This window comes from Gopherus evgoodei, chromosome 7 (genome assembly GCF_007399415.2).
Source record: "Gopherus evgoodei ecotype Sinaloan lineage chromosome 7, rGopEvg1_v1.p, whole genome shotgun sequence".
NCBI lineage: Eukaryota > Metazoa > Chordata > Testudines > Testudinidae > Gopherus > Gopherus evgoodei.
Genome location: NC_044328.1, coordinates 3,907,948 through 3,925,395, shown reverse-complemented (window position 1 = coordinate 3,925,395; position 17,448 = coordinate 3,907,948). Strand labels below are relative to the sequence as shown.

Sequence of the window (17,448 nt, the reverse complement as noted above, 5' to 3'; positions counted from 1 at the left end):
CTGGGAATGGGTGACGGGATGGATCACTTGAAATTGCCTTTTTCTGTTCATTCCCTCTGGGGCATCTGACACTGGCCACTGTTGGCAGACAGGACACTGGGCTAGATGGACCTTTGGTCTGACCCAGTCTGGCTGTTGTTATGGTCTTAAGTAATTCTCTTTTGCCTTGTTTGTAATCGGTTATCAAAGTTATCCATTACCCATCTCCATAGTGTCTGAGTGCCTCCCGAGCAGTTAAAAATAGACATCACCCTAACTCTGTCTCTTCCTTCCCTGGCTGTAGAAGCAGTTTGGTTGGTTCCCAGGGTCAGCGGGTGGGTGGCGTATGGAAAACACTTTCAGGGACAGATAACTCTAAGAAGTGGGTGAGGTTTTTAGTCAGGGAGGTCTCTTGCAAGAGCGAATGAAAGCACTGAAATTGTGCAGTCCCTGGGACTGTTCTTGCTTCCCCCTCGCACCCTCCCCCACTGGCATTGTCATTGTTCCTGTAGCTCAGACCTGTCCTAGGAGATTGTCGTGGTAGAAGGTGTGCTGCTCTCTGTGGGAACCGGCCCAAATGCATGGAGGGATAGCGAGACCTTGAGCTGGAATCTGTAGTGGGTGAACCTGGCAAATCGATAAATGCAGTGCACTGGAGGAGTGACTCCCCCTAGGTTGCTGTCTGAAGCATGAATCAGCTTAGATCTTCTAAAAACCCAGACCCGGGAGCAGGGTTCATGACATCATGCAGCAGGGAGTTCCGCAGGCTACCCAATCCCTCAGGTGTTTCCTCTTGGATTTTTTTTGGCTTTAATTTGGTCCTAGATTAGTTTGTTCTTTCAGGTGGGGCAGATAAGTACAGCAGGAAAACAAGAACTAGCCGAAATGAGGCTGAAATATTGGCCCTAAATGTTCAGTGCATTCCATAGGACTCTGTGCTGGATGCAGAATGCAAATAGAGACTCTGGTACCACAAGGATGGCTGGAAGTCCCTCTTCTTCTTTTTAATTATGTTTATTATCTCAATTATCTAAACTGAAGCGCTCGGATTGCAAGGTGTAATAAAACACAAAGGATCCCCTCATCCTAGAATTCATGGCATTGTTAAACGTGAAGTGTTTGTGCATCTTGCATAAAAAGATCTGGAGGAGCAGGGATACATCAGTTTATTCCCATGCCGCCTCTTCCGGAAATGGCTGCTCCCGAGCCTTTCAGACGCTGTATTTATGATGCACATTGAATGAGTAACTGAGCTGTTATCCAGCTGCACGGCATCTTCCGATTTCTATAATACGTGGGCCACTGTTTGCCTGTGGGAGAATGTAGTGATGTAGATCTTTGTGCGTTTGGATTTAACGAGGATAGCAGGCTTCTGGGGTTTGGTAAGGTGTGATTTCTATTTGAATGTTTTTCCCATAGGCTGTGCATGTTTATTAAATTTAGCAGATTAATACCGTTGAAAGAGGAGAACCTATCGGAACAGAATCCCTAGCCAGAGGGAGTGATGTGCAGTGGCTAGTGCAGGGGACGCTCAGAACTCCTGAGTTTCTATACTTACCCTGCTACTGACTCATTCTGTGTCTTGGAGTAAATTGTGTCCCCTCTCTTTGCCTCAGTTTCTTCATCTATCAGAAGAGGATAATGCTTCTCATAAACAAACTAGGGAAATGCAACCTAGATGGAGCTACTATAAGGTGGGTGCAGAACTGGTTGGAAAACCGCTCCCAGAGAGTAGATGTCAGTGGTTCACAGTCATCCTGGAAGGGCATAACAAGTGGGGTCCCGCAGGAATCAATTCTGGGTCTGGTTCTCTTCAATGATTCAGATAATGGCATAGAGTACACTTATAAAGTTTGCAGATGATACCAAGCTGAGAGGGGTTGCAAGTGCTTCAGAGGAGAGGAATAAAATTCAAAATGATCTGGAGAAATGGTCTGAAGTAAATAGGATGAAATTCAGTCAGGACAAATGCAATGTGCTCCACTTAGGAAGGAACAATCAGTTTCACACATACAGAATGGGAAGAGACTGTCTAGGAAGGAGTATGGCAGAAAGAGATCTAGGGGTCATAGTGGACCACAAGCTAAATATGAGTCAACAGTGTGATACTGTTGCAAAAAAAGCAAACGTGATTCTGGGATGCATTAACAGGTGTGTTGTAAACAAGACACGAGAAGTCGTTCTTCTGCTCTACTCTGCGTTAGTTAGGCCTCAACTGGAGTATTGTGTCCAGTTCTGGGCGCCACATGTCAGGAAAGATGTGGACAAATTGAAGAGAACCCAGAGAAGAGCAACACAAATGATGAAAGGTCTAGAAAACATGACCCATGAGGGAAGATTGAAAGAATTGGGTTTTTTTTAGCCTGGAGAAGAGAAGACTGAGAGGGGGCATGAGAACAGTTTTCAAGTACGTAGAAGGTTGTTACAAGGAGGAGGGAGAAAAATTGTTCTTAACCTCTGAGGATGGGACAAGAAGCAATGGGCTTAAATTGCAGCAAGGGCGGTTTAGGTTGCACATTAGGAAAAGCTTCCTAACTGTCAGGATGGTTAAGCACTGGAATAAATTGCCTAGGGAGGTTGTGGAATCTCCATCATTGGGGATTTTTAAGAGCAGGTTGGACAAACACCTGCCAGGGATGGTCCAGATAATACTTAGTTCTGCCATGAGTGCAGGGGACTGGACTAGACGACCTCTCGAGGTCCCTGCCGGTCCTGTGGTTCTATGATTCCCTGTCTCATGGGGCTGTTGTGGAGCTTAATGTTTGGGGAAGTGCTTTGCGATCCTCAGATGAAAGGATCGGCATGTTCCGTTCCTCAGCTTCCGCTTTGTGTTTCAGGAGCACGGTCGTGGTTTGCCGTGAGACGCACAGGAGCCGGTGGGGCGATCTCCAGTGAGCTAGGCCCCTGTCCACTGGCACAGAGTTTGTGTTGGCAGAGCAACGAGCTCGGTCACCTGGGAAGATGAGAAGACGTATGGCCTGTTACCTGTTGGTCCTGTTGGCGACCGCGACAACAGGCTACCCCTCTCGACGATCCGCTGTCGATTTGGACGCGACCCCAAGGACGACGATCGCCTATAATGGTAAGGAAGTTTGGTTTTACCCCTGCCCTGGAGAGTTGTAGGTCTTGTGAGAGCAGCCGGACACAGTGCATAATTGGAGCATGGCCGGGCGGATGTGAAGGCCGCCTGGCTACGGGGAGTGGAAGGTCCTGGCAGGGCTGGCTCCAGGGTTTTTGCCACCCCAAGCGGCAAAAAAAAACCCCAACCCCCTGCAATCGGGATCGGCGGCAGCTCCACCCCACTACTTTTTTCTTCGGCGGCAGGTTCTTCCCTCCAAGAGAGACCGAGGGACCCGCTGCCGAAGAGCCAGACGTGCTGCCCCTTCCCCTTGGCCGCCCCAAGCAGCTGCTTGCTCAGCTAGTGCCTGGAGCCGGCCCTGGGTCCTGGGCAGAGGTCCTTAGATCTGTGCTTAGCTTCTGCAGCGAGCACTGTGCAAAGCCCCAGGGCGCACAAGAAATGGGGTCTGGTGAGCTCGCGGTGTGCCCCCTCCTCCTCTCTCCGATGGCTCCCTGGGGTTGAGGCTGATGATTCCCCCTTCCCTCTGGTCCCTTTGTGTTTCGGGAGGTGGGGGAGGGGGAACCGGCTGGGAGAGCAATCAGCCTGCCCTGCGTGCTGTCTGGGAGCTGCTGCCGATTGCTAGTGCCAGATTGGAGCTGTCAGCACGACAGCATCTGCATGTCCGATGACATCAGCATCTCCGCTTTCCCAGGATCCTGAGGCTCAAGGACGTACGGCCGCAGCTCCTTGAACACGAAGGCTCTTTGGCAAGGCCTGTTGTTCCTGCCTGCCTCTGCTCAGCCCCCAGATGCTAGAGCTTCCCAGAGCAATTGCATTAGACTGACCTTCCCTGTGATATCCCTACCTGCTTCCTTCCTGGGGCTTGAAGGGAGGGTTTTGTCTCCTTTGCAGAGGGACCAGCCTGGGGTCCACACACCATCCCACGTAAACCCCAATTCTGCTCATAAGTGGTGCGTGAGCCTTGTCCTGGCCCCTCTGCCTAGGGGTGAATTCTGCCTGTGATGGGCTGGAGGGTGGTCAGATAGGTTGTTCCAGGCCTGCCATGGTATGGCTTTGTTGGCAGGACTGGTTTCTCCAGCATCCTGCATCATCTTCCCCGGCCCATGGACTGACTCCTGGTTGCACTGTCGGAAAGGAGCAGGAGTCTTGCACTTGTCTTTGATAGACAGAAGGCAGCTTGGCCTTTGCCCTGCGGGCTGGGGTGGTGACATCTCACCTGAGATGCCGCTAAATACTTCTAGACAGTTTGGAAATGAAGCCAAGGCCAGAGCCTCTACCTTACAGGGATGATGAGAGGGCCGATTAATTAACTAACGGTTGCACAGTGTTCGCTTAAAGGCTGATAGAGAAAGGAGAATTCAGTTCTCATGGAAAAATAAAACCTTCATGTAACTGCAGCAATTTCTTTGCAACAGCAAAAGTGCTGGCTGAAATATCCTTGCAGAATGCTCAAGAGAAGCCGAGAACTTGGTTAGAAGTTCACATTTGAGATGAGTAGACGTCCCATTAGTGTCGTGTGGGCTAGCGGGTTTAGTTTAGGGCTTGGCACCAGGAGGTTGATCCCAGTTTCTTCACACATCTACTGCTGAGGGCGTGACTGCTTTGAAAACCAGAGAGCTCCTTATAAACCCTTAGCCACGAAGCAGTTCGGTGTCATTGTTCCATTTTACATAAGAATGTCACCACTGGGTCAGACCAATGGTCCATCTATACCAGTACATAAGAATGGCCAGACTGGGTCAGACCAAAGGTCCATCCAGCCCAGCACCCTGTTCTCTGACCGTGGCCAGTGCCGCGTGCCCCAGAGGGAATGAACAGAGCAGACAATCATCACATGATCTATCCCCTGTTGCCCATTCCCAGCTTCTGGCAAACAGAGGCTAGGGACACCATCCCTGCCCAGCCTGGCTAATAGCCATTGATGGACCTGTCCTCCAGGAACTTATCTAGCTCTTTTTTGAACCCAGTTATAGTTTTGGCCTCACAACATCCCCTGGCAAGGAGTTCCACAGGTTGACTGGACATGGTGTGAAGAAATACTGCCTTGTGTTTGTTTTAAATTTGTTGTCTGTTAGTTTTATTGGATGACTCCTGGTTTGTGTGTTATGTGAAGGGGTAAATAACACTTCCTTATTCACTTTCTCCACAACCGTCATGCTTTATAGACCTCTGTCCTATCCTCCCTTAGTCATCTCTTTTCCAAGCTGAACAGTTAGTCTTATTAATCTCTCCTAATACAGAAGCTGTTCCATCCCCCAATTGTTTATGTTGCCCTTCTCTGCACCTTTTCCAATTCTCACATACCTTTGTTGAGATGGGGCGACAACATCTGCACGCAGTATTCAAACTGTGGGCACACCATGGATTGATACAGTGGCAATTTGATATTTTCTGTTTTATCATCTATCCCTTTCCTAGTGGTTTCTAACAATCTGGTCGCTTTTTTGACTGCGGCTGCACATTGAGTGGATGTTTTCAGAGAACTATCCACAGTGACTCCACAATCTTTTTTGAGTGGTAACAGCTAATTTAGACCCCATCATCTTGCGTGTGTAGTTGGGATTATGTTTTCCAATGTGCATCATTCTGCATTTATCAACAATGAATTTCATCTGCCATTTTGTTGTCCAGTTTTGTGAGGTCCTTTTGTAACTCTTCCCAGTCAACTTTGGACTTCACTATTTTGAGTAATTTTGTATTGTTTGCAAACTTTGCCACTTCACCGTTTACCGCTTTTCCCAGCTCATATGTGAATACGTTGAACAGTACAGGTCCCAGTACAGATCCCTGTGGGACCCTGCTATTTACCTCTCTCCATTACCTTTGTCTCCTGTCTTTTAACCAGTTACTGATCCATGAGAGGACCTTCCTTTTTATCCCATCAGTGCTTACGTTGCTTAAAAGCCTTTGGTGAGGGACCTCGTTAAAAGTGTTCTGAAAGTCCAAGTACACTATATTCACTGGATCCCCCTTGTCCACATGCTTGTCGACCCCCTCAAAGAATTCCAGTGAATTGGTGAGGTGTGAGTTCCCTTTACAAAAGCTGTGTTGGCTCTTCCCCAGCATATTGTGTTCATCTGTGTGAGTGAGAATCCTGTTCTTTATTATAGTTTCAACCAATGTGCCTGGTACTGAAATTAGGCTCGCTGGCCTGGAATTGCCAGGATCGCCTCTTGAGCCTTTTTTAAAAATCGGTGTTACATTAGCTACCCTCCAGTTACCTGATACAGAGGCTGATTTAAGCAATAGGTTACGTACCCCCGTTAGTAGTTCTGTAGTTTCATAGTAGAGTTCCTTCAGAACTCAGGGGTGAATCCCATCTGGTCCCGGTGACATAAATGACACAGTAATACCAGTTTGTTCCAAAATCTCCTTTGTTGACACCTCAGTCTGGGACAGTTGTTCAGATTTGTCACCAAAAGAGAAGGGCTCAGGTACGGGAATCTCCCAACTGTCCTCAGCAGTCAAGACCAATGCAGAGAATTCATTTAGCTTCTCTGCAATGGCTTTGTCTTCTCTGAGTGCTTCTTGGGCAGCTGGATTATGCAGTGGGCCTAATGATTGTTTGGCCAGCTTCTTGCTTCAGGTGTACTTTAAAAAATGTGCTAGTTGCTCTTCTGTTCTTTTTGGGCCTGCCAGGTTATACGTTTACACTTGACTTGCCAGAGTTTTGGGTCCTTTCTATTTTCCTCAGTAGGACCTGACTTCCCATTTTGAAAGGCTGTCTTTTGGCCTCTTACCGCCTCTTTTCCTCTCTTCAGCTATCGGGGCGGGTTTTTGGCCCTCTCGCTGTTTTTCTTTTTTCTTCGGGGGAGCCTCTGTTACGGTGGTGGTTTAAAAGTTGCCAAAAGTTTATTGATGAGGAAAATGAGGCACAGAGAGGGGAAAGGAAGGAATAACCCAAGATGGTATCAGAGCCTAAACCACTACAGACTAAAATCCTTCACCTCTTCCTGCAGGAGGGGAAGTTGCGGGTGGGGGGAGGGCTCCCCTCTGGTGCTGCTTTTAAAAAAAGAAAATCTAAATGTATTATTTCTTAACAAGGTTTCAGCCAAAGTGGACTGGGCTCTGCCCTCGAGGAGCACATTGTTTGCTAGATGATGGCGGGGGGGAAGAACGTGCAGGAGTGAAGAATAATTTCAGTGCGTGCTCAGTGGGTGTCAGTGGAGCTTTTGAGCAGAGCCTGAACGAGCTCCCTCCCCCTTAAGACATCTGTGCGCTTTGCCTGCCTGGGCTGATCTGCTTCTGGGACAGCTGGCGTGAGCCGGTGGGGAGATAACACTTCACTGCTGCATGCAGAAGAGTCCTTCCTGGCCAAAGCTCAGGACATCCAGGAGAGCTGGTGAAAAGCCCATGCACCCCAAAGAGTGAGAAACCTGGGGTCTACCTGCAGTCCTATCTTCGAAAAGAAATCCTAGGAAATGAAATGCCAAAAACTTGGCTAAGATGGCCCAGGTAGGGTTGCCAAGTGACCGGTTTTCGACTGGAAAGTCCAGTCGAAAAGGGGACCTGACAATGTCCAGTCAGATCTACTGACCAGACACCCAAAGTCTGGTTACTGTGGGCAGGAGAGGCGCCCAGTTGTCACCTGCGCCATCCCCTACTCAGCTGGGGCTGCCTCTGACCTGCGTTAGTTAGCCGCAGCTCCCAGCCCCGGCTCTGCAGGCAAGTCCCAGGGGTGGGTTGAGGGTGGAAGAAAAGCAGCAAGCGATGGGGGGAGCGGGAAGAGAAGCGAATGGGAATGGAGCCTTGGGGGAAGAGGTGGGGCAGGGATGGGGCCTCGGGAAAGCAGGGCCTCAGGGAAGAGGCGGGGGAGGGGAGGGGCCTATTGGGAAGGGGCGGGGCAGGCAAGTTCCATAGGCGCCAACTTCACCTCTGTCCGGTGGGTGCTCAGCCTAATCCCAGCCCGTACTGCCCTTGCCCCACCCCCATTCCACGCCTTCCCCAAAGTCCCTGCCCCTCCCCACCTTTTCTCACCCCAGCCCCGCCCCCATTCCACTCCCTTCCCCCAATCCCCCCCCCTGCCCTGCCTCTTCTCCGCCTCCTTCCCTGAGCGCACCGCATCCCCGCTCCTCCCCCCACATCCTCGAAAGTCCATCGCGCCGCCAAACAGCTGTTAGGTGGCGGGAAGCTCCGGGAGGGAGGGGGAGGAGCAGGGATGTGGCACGCTGGGGGATCTTAGCTGCCGGTGCGTGCGGAGCACCTGCTAATTTTTCCCCCTGGGTGCTCCAGCCCCGGATCACCCACAGAGTCGGCATCTGTGGCATTCCTGCTTGGAGCGTCCAGTTTTTCAGTATTACAAAGTTGGCAACCCTAGGCCCAGGGTCCAACAGCATCACCGACTCTGGCCCCGCTGTGCACGCTAGCAGGGACTTTGTTCCTCCACCCGCTGAGGGCACGTCTGTGCTGTGACTCCCAGCCTGGGCAGACAGACTCGCGCCATCTTCGCTCCGCTCACAGCAGCTGGGCACCCAGCTCAGGCTAGCTACCCTCACTCAGGCTGATTGGAATGTGGTTGGCCAGCCCAACTTGCTGCCCGTGCCGCAACATCCATGCTGCTGCTTTTTAGCGTGCTGGCTCGGGCAGAGCGCATGCAAGGAATCGCAGCATTCAGCTGCCGTGTAGGCATAGAGGCCCTGAGCTGACGGGCCTGTGTCTCTTGCCCCTGGCAGGAGAGGCTCGTGCTTCGACGTGCGGAATCAGCTGGCGACATTGGAGGAGTGATAGATATGCTGGAGGGTAGGGAAAGGATACAGAGGGACCTAGACAAATTAGAGGACTGGGCCAAAAGAAACCTGATGAGGTTCAACAAGGACAAGTGCAGAGTCCTGCACTTAGGACAGAAGAATCCCAGGCACTGCTACAGGCTGGGGACCGAGTGGCTAGGCAGCAGTTCTGCAGAAAAGGACCTGGGGGTTACAGTGGATGAGAAGCTGGATATGGGTCAGCAGTGTGCCCTTGTTGCCAAGGCCAATGGCATATTGGGCTGCATTAGTAGGAGCATTGCCAACAGATCGAGGGAAGTGATTATTCCCCTCTATTCAGCACTGGTGAGGCCACACTTGGAGTATTCATCCAGTTTTGGGCCTCCCACTACAGAAGAGATATGGACAAATTGAAGAGAGTCCAGCGGAGGGCAACGGAAATGATTAGGGGGCTGGAGCACATGATTTATGAGGAGAGGCTGAGGGAACTGGGCTTGTTTAGTCTGCAGAAGAGAAGAGTGAGGGGGGATTCGATAGCTGCTTTCAGCTACCTGAAGGTTACTAGATGGTTCTCGTGATGGCAGATGACAGAACAAGGAGCAATGATCTCAAGTTGCAGTGGGGGAGGTCTAGGTTGGATATTAGGAAAAACTTTTGCACTAGGAGGGTGGTGAAGCACTGGAATGGGTTCCCTAGAGAGGTGGTGAAATCTCCTTCCTTAGAGGTTTTTAAGGTCAGGCTTGACAAAGCCCTGGCTGGGATGATTTAGTTGGGAATTGGTCGTGCTTTGAGCAGGGGGTGGGACTAGATACCTCCTGAGGTCCCTTGCAACTCTGATATTCTGTGATTCTATGATAATAGTGGTGGCCCAAGGTTGTCTGTGTGTTGTTTCTTTCCAGCTAGCTGAGTTTTAGTATGTTCCTCACTAATCTAGTTGAGTTGATTCTCCTCTCCCCTCCCACCCCCCCCACGAGGTTCAGGACCCGCTCCATGAGCTGGGCTGCCACTTAACTCAGCAACCATGATGTGCCCTGGATCGCCCAGCTTACAAAGGCAGCTGCGGGCCTGGGGCGGGAGGAGAGAAACGAGCTGGTTTGCCTTTTTCGCTGGAGGATGACTGTCAGCTTGTGTGTGGCGGGTCCCAAATGAGGCAGCGAAGTGGCTGTGGCTGGTTTCTCTAGCAGCTGGAAGAGCGTCCCTCCATGGCACGGAGACGATGCGGGTGCGTCACACACATAGATTGGCAATTAATAGTGTTTAAATGGAGCTCTGGAGGCTTTTCAAATAAGCCCAGCACACCAGATGATTGAAATCCACTTAGCGCAGGCCTGTCAGCGCAGCAGAGCCCGTGTCGTGCTTTCATGATCTGGGCGCAAGCTTGCAGCCATGGACAGTGTGTGGGATTCGCCGTGGCTCTTTGGACCTGTGTGTGTGTGTGGGGAGGGGGTTCCTGCCTGTGTGTGTTGTGTTCACAGGTAGCAATGGGCAGTATAGCCTAGTGGAGCGGGCACTGGGACTCAGGAGACCTGGGTACTATTCCTAGCTCTGCCATTGGCCTGCTGGATAATTGCTGGCAAGTCACTGCACAACTCTGGGCCTCGGTTTGCCCATCTGTGAAACGGGGATAATGCTCCCAACTGCCTTTGTAAAGCGCTTTGAGATCTGAAGAGGAACAGCACTGTAAGAGCTAGGAATTCTTATTATTCGACAGTCACCTCCATCGCCTAGGCTTTGAGCAGACAGGTGCATGTGGGCACGAATGGGCGAGCGGATTCTGGGGCGCTCGCCTCGCGTCTGAAAGATTGTTCTAGGCGTCCCCGCTCTGTTTGGCTTATTCGTCTGTGTACGTGGTTCTCAATCCACCCCGCCCTCCCAGGGAGGTTTTCCTTTGCTGAGTCAGGCTGTTTTAGGGTGACCAGATGTCCCGATTTTCTGGGGATAGCCCAGATATTTGGGGCTTTTTCTTATATAGGTGCCTATTACCCCCACCCTCTCTCCTGATTTTTCACACTTTCTGTGTGGTCACCCTAGGCTGTCTAGAGATCTCTGTACCGGCCACGACCCCAGAGCAATTGACAAAATAAGGACATTTCCTTCCTAGGGAAGTGTGCAGGAGTGCGTGTGTTTTGGGATCACTTTTTATTGCAATAGAGGCCCCACTGGAGTGTACAGACCAGAATCCAGATATTCCTGGAGCCTCTTTGCCAGCTGGCTTTAAGACAAGGGGAGGGGATGTGACTTGCCCACTCAGGATCACACGGCAGCTCAGTAGCAAAGCTGGGATTGGAATGCAGGTCTTGGTCCAGTGGTCTAGCCACTAGGCTACGCTGCCTCTCACCACACTAGCTTGGCCCTTCAGTTTTTGGCTGTATTTGGCACTCCATGAAATGCAGAGCCCATGGTAGTGCTAATCCCAGCGCATGCTTCCCACTTGTAACTCTGGCCGCACACCGCCGGCACGATCAGAATTCCAGGGGGGTTGAACACATCCCTTCTGTTTGCCCGGTTGGTTTGAATAGGCTTTGCCCTGGGCCAGCTGGGGAAGACGTGTTTCGTGGTGCAGGTGACTGCTCCCCTCCCCGCCCAAGGCATGGGAGCAGATAGCTTAGAGGTCACTGTGTCCCCCAGAATGTCACATCTTATCTGTGTAAAGCACATCTCTGGGTGTCCCCAGACCGCCGTGAGCGAGGGGACAAAGGGCTCTGACTGCGCACAGGCGCCACGCAGGAGTGGGGGAGGAAAGTGATGGTTTGTTCCCACACCATGAGACTGCACCTAGATCTTCCTGCCCCGGCCATTCGCCTCCTCCCCTGCATGCTCTACCCAGCAGCGAAACAGAGCTGGGAGACAAACGCCAGTAACACTGACACCTCGTCTCACTGCGCCAGCTACCGCTGGCGTCCCTGCTTCCGTTCCCATTTTTGAAGGCTTTTCTGTGTGTGTGACCTGAGCGCTGGAGACAAGACGTTAACTTCTAAAATAAAGGACTGGCTTGGTGAACCGCTGAGGACGGAGCCAGTCCAGCCCCTAGATGTGTGCATGTGTGTGATTCCTCCCACACACACCCTGTATGCGCCTTGCATGCACACACTGGTGGGGAGAGAGACTACGGGAGGTGCTGAAATATTCTTCACACTTCTTCAGAACATTCAGCGTCTTAAGATGCAAATCTGCAAACCACGGGTGTGTGTCCCTGTGTTAATCGAAGGCCTGTGAATAGCGGTGCTTGTACAGAAATGTAGCTGCAGGATATAAACAGCTGGAGATCACACATTCCCCGGAAACTGCTTGTGTTGGGATGTTTTGGTCTCCCTTTCTCTGCCTTCTCTTTCTAACAGCTGCAGGGGCCACACGGAGAGGGGAACAGTGCGGGGCAGGGCTGAAGCCACCTCATCTGACATGATTTGGTTCCATCCCTGGTGATCTTTGGAATCCTTGAACCACTCCCCAAATTGGAGCACAAAAGTGAAATGGCTCCACACTGGCTTGGTGGCGTTTCATGGCGGGATCCTGGTGGGCAGCTTTGTACCGGGGCGGCTCCTTACCCCCATAAGGGGACTTGGCTAGATGTTGGGATAGCCCATTTCTGTGGATTTGTGCATTCATGACCTTTTGGCCACCCAGGTGTCTTCAGACCATCTGGAATTTGCATAATCTCTCTTTAAACAGAAGTCCTGGGGATCGGGGACATGGTCACTGGGGAGGAGAGAAATTCAGACCCGTATTGGTCCCTGTCTGGGTTTTTTCTCTGTAGCGCGTGTGGAGTGAGTACTTCCTTCCGTGCCCTCTGGGTGCGGGGAACCCGAGATCTGGGCAGAGCGGTTGGCTCCTGAAGGAGCTGGGTTGTCAGGCAGGAGCACAGGGACCATTCCAGGAGCACTGTGGGTGCGGCCCACGGCCCAGCGAGATGCACCGTGCGTCACGAGGGAGCTGAGCCTGCTCTCTAGGCTCGGGAATGGTGTAACGAGGGCCTTGAAACAATAATGGGTCATCCTGGCATGGTTCTTCTCATCTCACAACTCTCTCTTTTGGCACTAGGCTGTTAATCGACTTAACATAGCTTGTAGTGTAGACATGCCCTGTGACACTCCAGGAGTTGCAAGAGACCATTCAGAGAGAAGTGGGCGGATAACCCTTCTGCCGCCACAGGACAAAGGAGAGTTAGTGAGTTACGGGTTGTTGTGATGAACCCAGAAACCAGGGTCTCCACTGAGTCCCCGGCTTTTGAGGCCTGGCAGAGTTATGAATTTAAGGGCTGGTCTGCCCTTGAAAATTCCATCGACCCAGCCATGGTGCTCGGGTGTGAAAATCCATCCCCTGAGCGAAGCAGTTAGGCCAACCTAAGTCTCCGTCTGGACAGCACTAGGCCAACAGAAGAGTTGTTCCATCGCCCTGGCTCCCTCCTCTCAGGGAGGTGGATGACCTAGGCTGCTGGGAGACGCACACCCCCAACCCTGTTAGCATAGGGAGCGTCTCTACTCAGCACCGCAGCTGGGCCGTTGTCACGTTTGAAGTGTGGACGAGGCCTGAGCTCCCCGGCTGGTCTTTAGAAGGTGCTGCGTGGGTTTCCTTTGAGGAGGAGGATGGAGAGTTACAGTCGCCCTCGTTCAGGTAAAAACAGTGTACGTGTTTCTTGAGGGTCAGGGGCTTCTGCACCCCACCCCCTTCCTGCCTCCCTGAAGGGTTTGCCCCACTTCCTCCCTCCAGGGACAGCTCCATCGTGTAGCCACCAGCTTTCTTGACCTGGCTCTTTGGAGCTGGCCCTCGATGCTCACCAGCATCAGCTGAAGCTAGGGTGACCAGATAGCAAGTGTGAAAAATCGGAACAGGGGGTGGGGGGTAATAGGAGCCCATATAAAAAAAAAGCCCTAGATATCGGGACTGTCTCTATAAAATCAGGACATCCGGTCACCCTAGCTGAAGCCCCTGTGCTGAGGGTTGACCATAGCAGTCTCTAAAAACAGCCCCTTGCAGCCCCACAGCTCCCCACCTGTCACCTCTGCTCTCTAGGTTTGGCCCCCGTCACCTCTGCTCTCCAGATTTGCTGGATGGGCTTGTTTCAGGCCGGAAGCCCAAGGGGAGGTTGGCAGCTGCAGTCGGAGGGAAAGTGGCTTTCAAGCCCTGTGTTCGGCCAGGAGTCCCCCTGTGACGCAGCTCAGTGTGTTAACAAGCCATGACCCCATCAGGCAGCCTCCCCTGGGGACCAGGTCTAGATGAAACATCTGGATGCCGCGGCTTGTGCTGCAGATGTGACCCACTTTACGTAATGTATCCCGTGTTAAATGCAGAGGGGGTCGATTCATAAATTCTGGTCCGGGAGACGCTGGGATAAATCCAGAGTAAATAAATTGAAGTCAGAATTGAGCAATGCTGTGGTAAATTTGTACCAGATCAGAATCTGGGTTATGGGCGGGAGGGGGCCGCGTGCGCCTCAGGCATTGGAAATATAGCTGCCCTAGCACAGATTCAAGGAAGAGTGAGAGAGAGAATGCAACACATAAGGAATAATATTCCTGGACTTCCCTGTAGAGTAGGTCTATATGTGCTTCCCTGGCACAGGCCTCACAGCTGCTTCTGACTTTTCCCATGGCGTTCAGCTGTGTGGGCAGAAGGCTGGATGGAAAGCAGGGCCCTTTCTATCAATGAGGGGCTAGTGCAATTGAAGGTTCTGTAAACAAGAGGCATTGGATCTGCAAGGGATGGCTAGATGGCCAGCCAGGTAGGGCTGGGACAAAGATAAGGGCAGTATGAGGAAAGGTTAAAAAGAGACAACTAAGGGGGGATATGATACAGGTCTACACAATCATGACTGGTATGGAGCGTGGTGGTGAGCCCAGGCCGGAATCCACTCGCAGCAGCCTGGGTTTCCCTTCCTCTAAAGTGACTTTGCAGGGCAGTACCACCCAGCGCACCTGCGCCCTGGGAGTGGCACAGAGCCCTCCCTTCCCCTGATCAGCTGAGCTCTCCTCTCGGCTGGCTGCAGCAGGGCAGAGCGGTTCAGGGCAGAGATGAGGGGGAAGAGGTGGAACGAGCTGTGAGCCACCCAGCTGGGGAACGGGGACCCAGCGACAACCCCTGCACGTGGAAGCTGTGCTTCTTCGCTCACTCGTTTGACTCCATCGGCAACTGCGTCAGAATCCTTATCAAGGCCACATGCAGAATCAGAGTGTGCCTGGTCCTGCGGGAGCTGCTGCCCCACTGCGCCAGCTCTCTGCGCTGGCACACAGCCATTACCGAGACCTCGTTTCACAGCAGAGGGCAAAACTGGGTTAGGCTGGAAGCTGCTGGGAAAAGGGTCCTTGCAGATTCCTCCCTTTTCTCCTCTGCTGGAGTGAAAATCTGCCCCACTTCCCTCCCCTGGAACAAGCACAGCACAGGCACACACACACGTACACACCCTGGGCAAGCTTTCCTCCTTCCCCCAGGTCCTGGTACTGTGCTTTACCTAGCCCCAGGGGTCAGGCTGCTGCAGGTAAGAGGGGACGGTAGGCTCCAGGCCTTCTTACCCATGGCCTCTCTGGGGATCCGTCATGATGGAACCTTTTGTGCTATGGTCACCCATGGATTAACGGTTGGCTTGCTGAGAGATCTCCAAATGGCATTATCCGTGGGGCAGCAGCACCCAACAGGAGGTCCCCAGGGGGGTCCTGTTCTTGGCCCCCCATTATTTAACATTTGTATTAATGACCTGGAAGGAATCATGAAATCATCGCTGGTAACATTTGCAGACGACACAGGAATTGGGAGGCTAAGGTGTAATGGAGAGCACAGGTCACTGATCCAGCGATCTGGATCTCTTGGGAAACGGGGCACAAGCAGCCAATGTGTTTGGATATGGCTACATGTAGACATATCCGGCTAGGAAGGAAGAACGCCACCGTGCACACAGGGCGGGTGGGGCTATCTTGGGAAGCAGCAACTCGTCAATTTGGAGCTTGAGGTGGAGACTCAGGAGAACCTGAGCTCTCAATGCTGTGGCCAAACATGCACAAACGGGGGATCTCGAGAAGGAGCAGAGAGGTTATTTTTCCTCTGGATTTGGCCCTGGTGCGACCGCTGCTGGGATCCTGTTTCCAGGTCTGGTGCTCACCATTCAAGGAAGATGTCGATGAATTGGAGGGTGCAAGCCATACGGCTTCCTGCATCGGCACTTGAATTGCAGCGGCTCTGTGGATGCTGCCCATGCCGGCCCACACGCGGCGATCCTGCAGTATCCAGTCATGGCCCTACAGCCTGGTAGCTTGTCTTGATCCTTAGGAGGGGTCTCGGCACATCCCAGGGCACCAAATTAACCAGCAGGGCTGCAGCTGGGAAGCAGGCAGCAGAGCACAGAAAGGGACTGTGGTTGGGTTTAGATGGCTCCGGGATATTACCCAGACTGAGCTCCACCCCCAGACCTGTACTTCCCCCAGGCAGCACCTGTCCACTCCCCTCCCTCCGTGTCCATCTTCCCAGCTCCCAAGGCTGGGGGGGTGCGGGAGGATGTGAAAAACGTTTCAAAATCTTCCGCTTAAGAAATGAAATTCAGAGGGTCTCACAAAACCTGGGCTCCAGGCAGCTGGCGCCCCAGCACAGGGACGGCTGCTGGGGAATTTATGATGCGAGTGATTTCTGCTCTCCACCCCCACGTGCAAACGGCATCTCTCCCGCCCGTTCCCAGGCCTTTGTGCCAGCACATGTATCCTGCTGTCCGATCCCAGAATCTTATACTGCAGAGCCCCGGGCAGGGAGGACAGAATCAGGGAGTGGAGGGGGCTCGTCCAGCTCGGAGTCCTTGGAGCAGAGCTGGCTGGTTACAGAGTGGGCTGTGGGACTGAAGTAACACAAAACGGGCGGGTGTCACAGCTTGGGCATGGGGTGGGGTGAGAAACCTGTGGCTGAGAGTTCTGGGCTCTGGCCCCCCCATGGGCCTGGGCCCCCTTAGCTTGGGGAGAGGGGAGATCAGTGATGATGTGTCTGGCCAACGCCCCCTACTAGCTCGCTTTCATACTAAAAGTCCCCAAATGGGGGGAAGGGGCTTTTCTGAATGCTGGTGAAAGGTACCTGGAATCCCCCAGCCCCTACTGCTCTGTCTCCCCCCTCCCCTGTTGCTGAGCAGTAGATCCAGGCAGACACCTGCATGTTGGGACCTGGAAGGAGAGAACCCCCCGCCCTGGTTGGTTTCACACCGAGATAAGTCTTCATCCTCCCCCAGCTCTCCCCCGTCCCTGATCCCGTAACTAGCTGAGAGACAATCTGTGTGGTCCCAGCTTCCAGGCAAATCCAGCCAACCCAACCCAGGCTGCGAGCGCAGGAAGCACGTGCGAAGATCTCCATCCGGAGTGGCCCCATGTTGCCAGCAGCTGGCGTCCTTCCATCAGGCTGGAGCCTGGATGGTGTCAGGCTGGCTGGGGACCTTCCGCGTTAGAAGAGAATAATCACTCCAGGTGGACACGGTAATGTGACAGTTTCTAAGGCATCGGCAGCAGGTCCTTCTGCCCTCTTCCTCTGGCCGTACTCCGGCAGAGCTCCCGGTGCTTTACCTGGGAGGCTGCTGGAGAGGAGACCTCTGGCTCTGGGCCGTTGTCACATCCACTGGTTGGGAAGCTGCGTAGAACTGGGTTCCCTCCCCAGTCATTCCCTCGGAGCAGAAGCACACTCCGAAGCGCCTTGGCAAGGCAATCAAAAGACGCCCCCAAAAGCAGG

General features: G+C 52.7%; 1 protein-coding gene across 11 annotated transcripts in view; it reads left to right on the top strand.

Annotated features, from left to right (window-relative positions):
* Positions 1 to 17,448, top strand: part of SEMA4G (semaphorin 4G) — a 94,365-nt gene that overhangs the window by 41,948 nt on the left and 34,969 nt on the right. For all 11 annotated transcript variants that reach the window (XR_004001227.1, XR_004001228.1, XR_004001229.1 and 8 more), the window contains exon 2: positions 2,817 to 3,061. Coding sequence is in view for 1 of the 11 variants with exons in the window: in XM_030569306.1 (XP_030425166.1) it covers positions 2,941 to 3,061 (121 nt within the window). In the remaining 10 variants the exon portion in view is untranslated. The remainder of the gene's footprint in view (positions 1 to 2,816; positions 3,062 to 17,448) is intronic.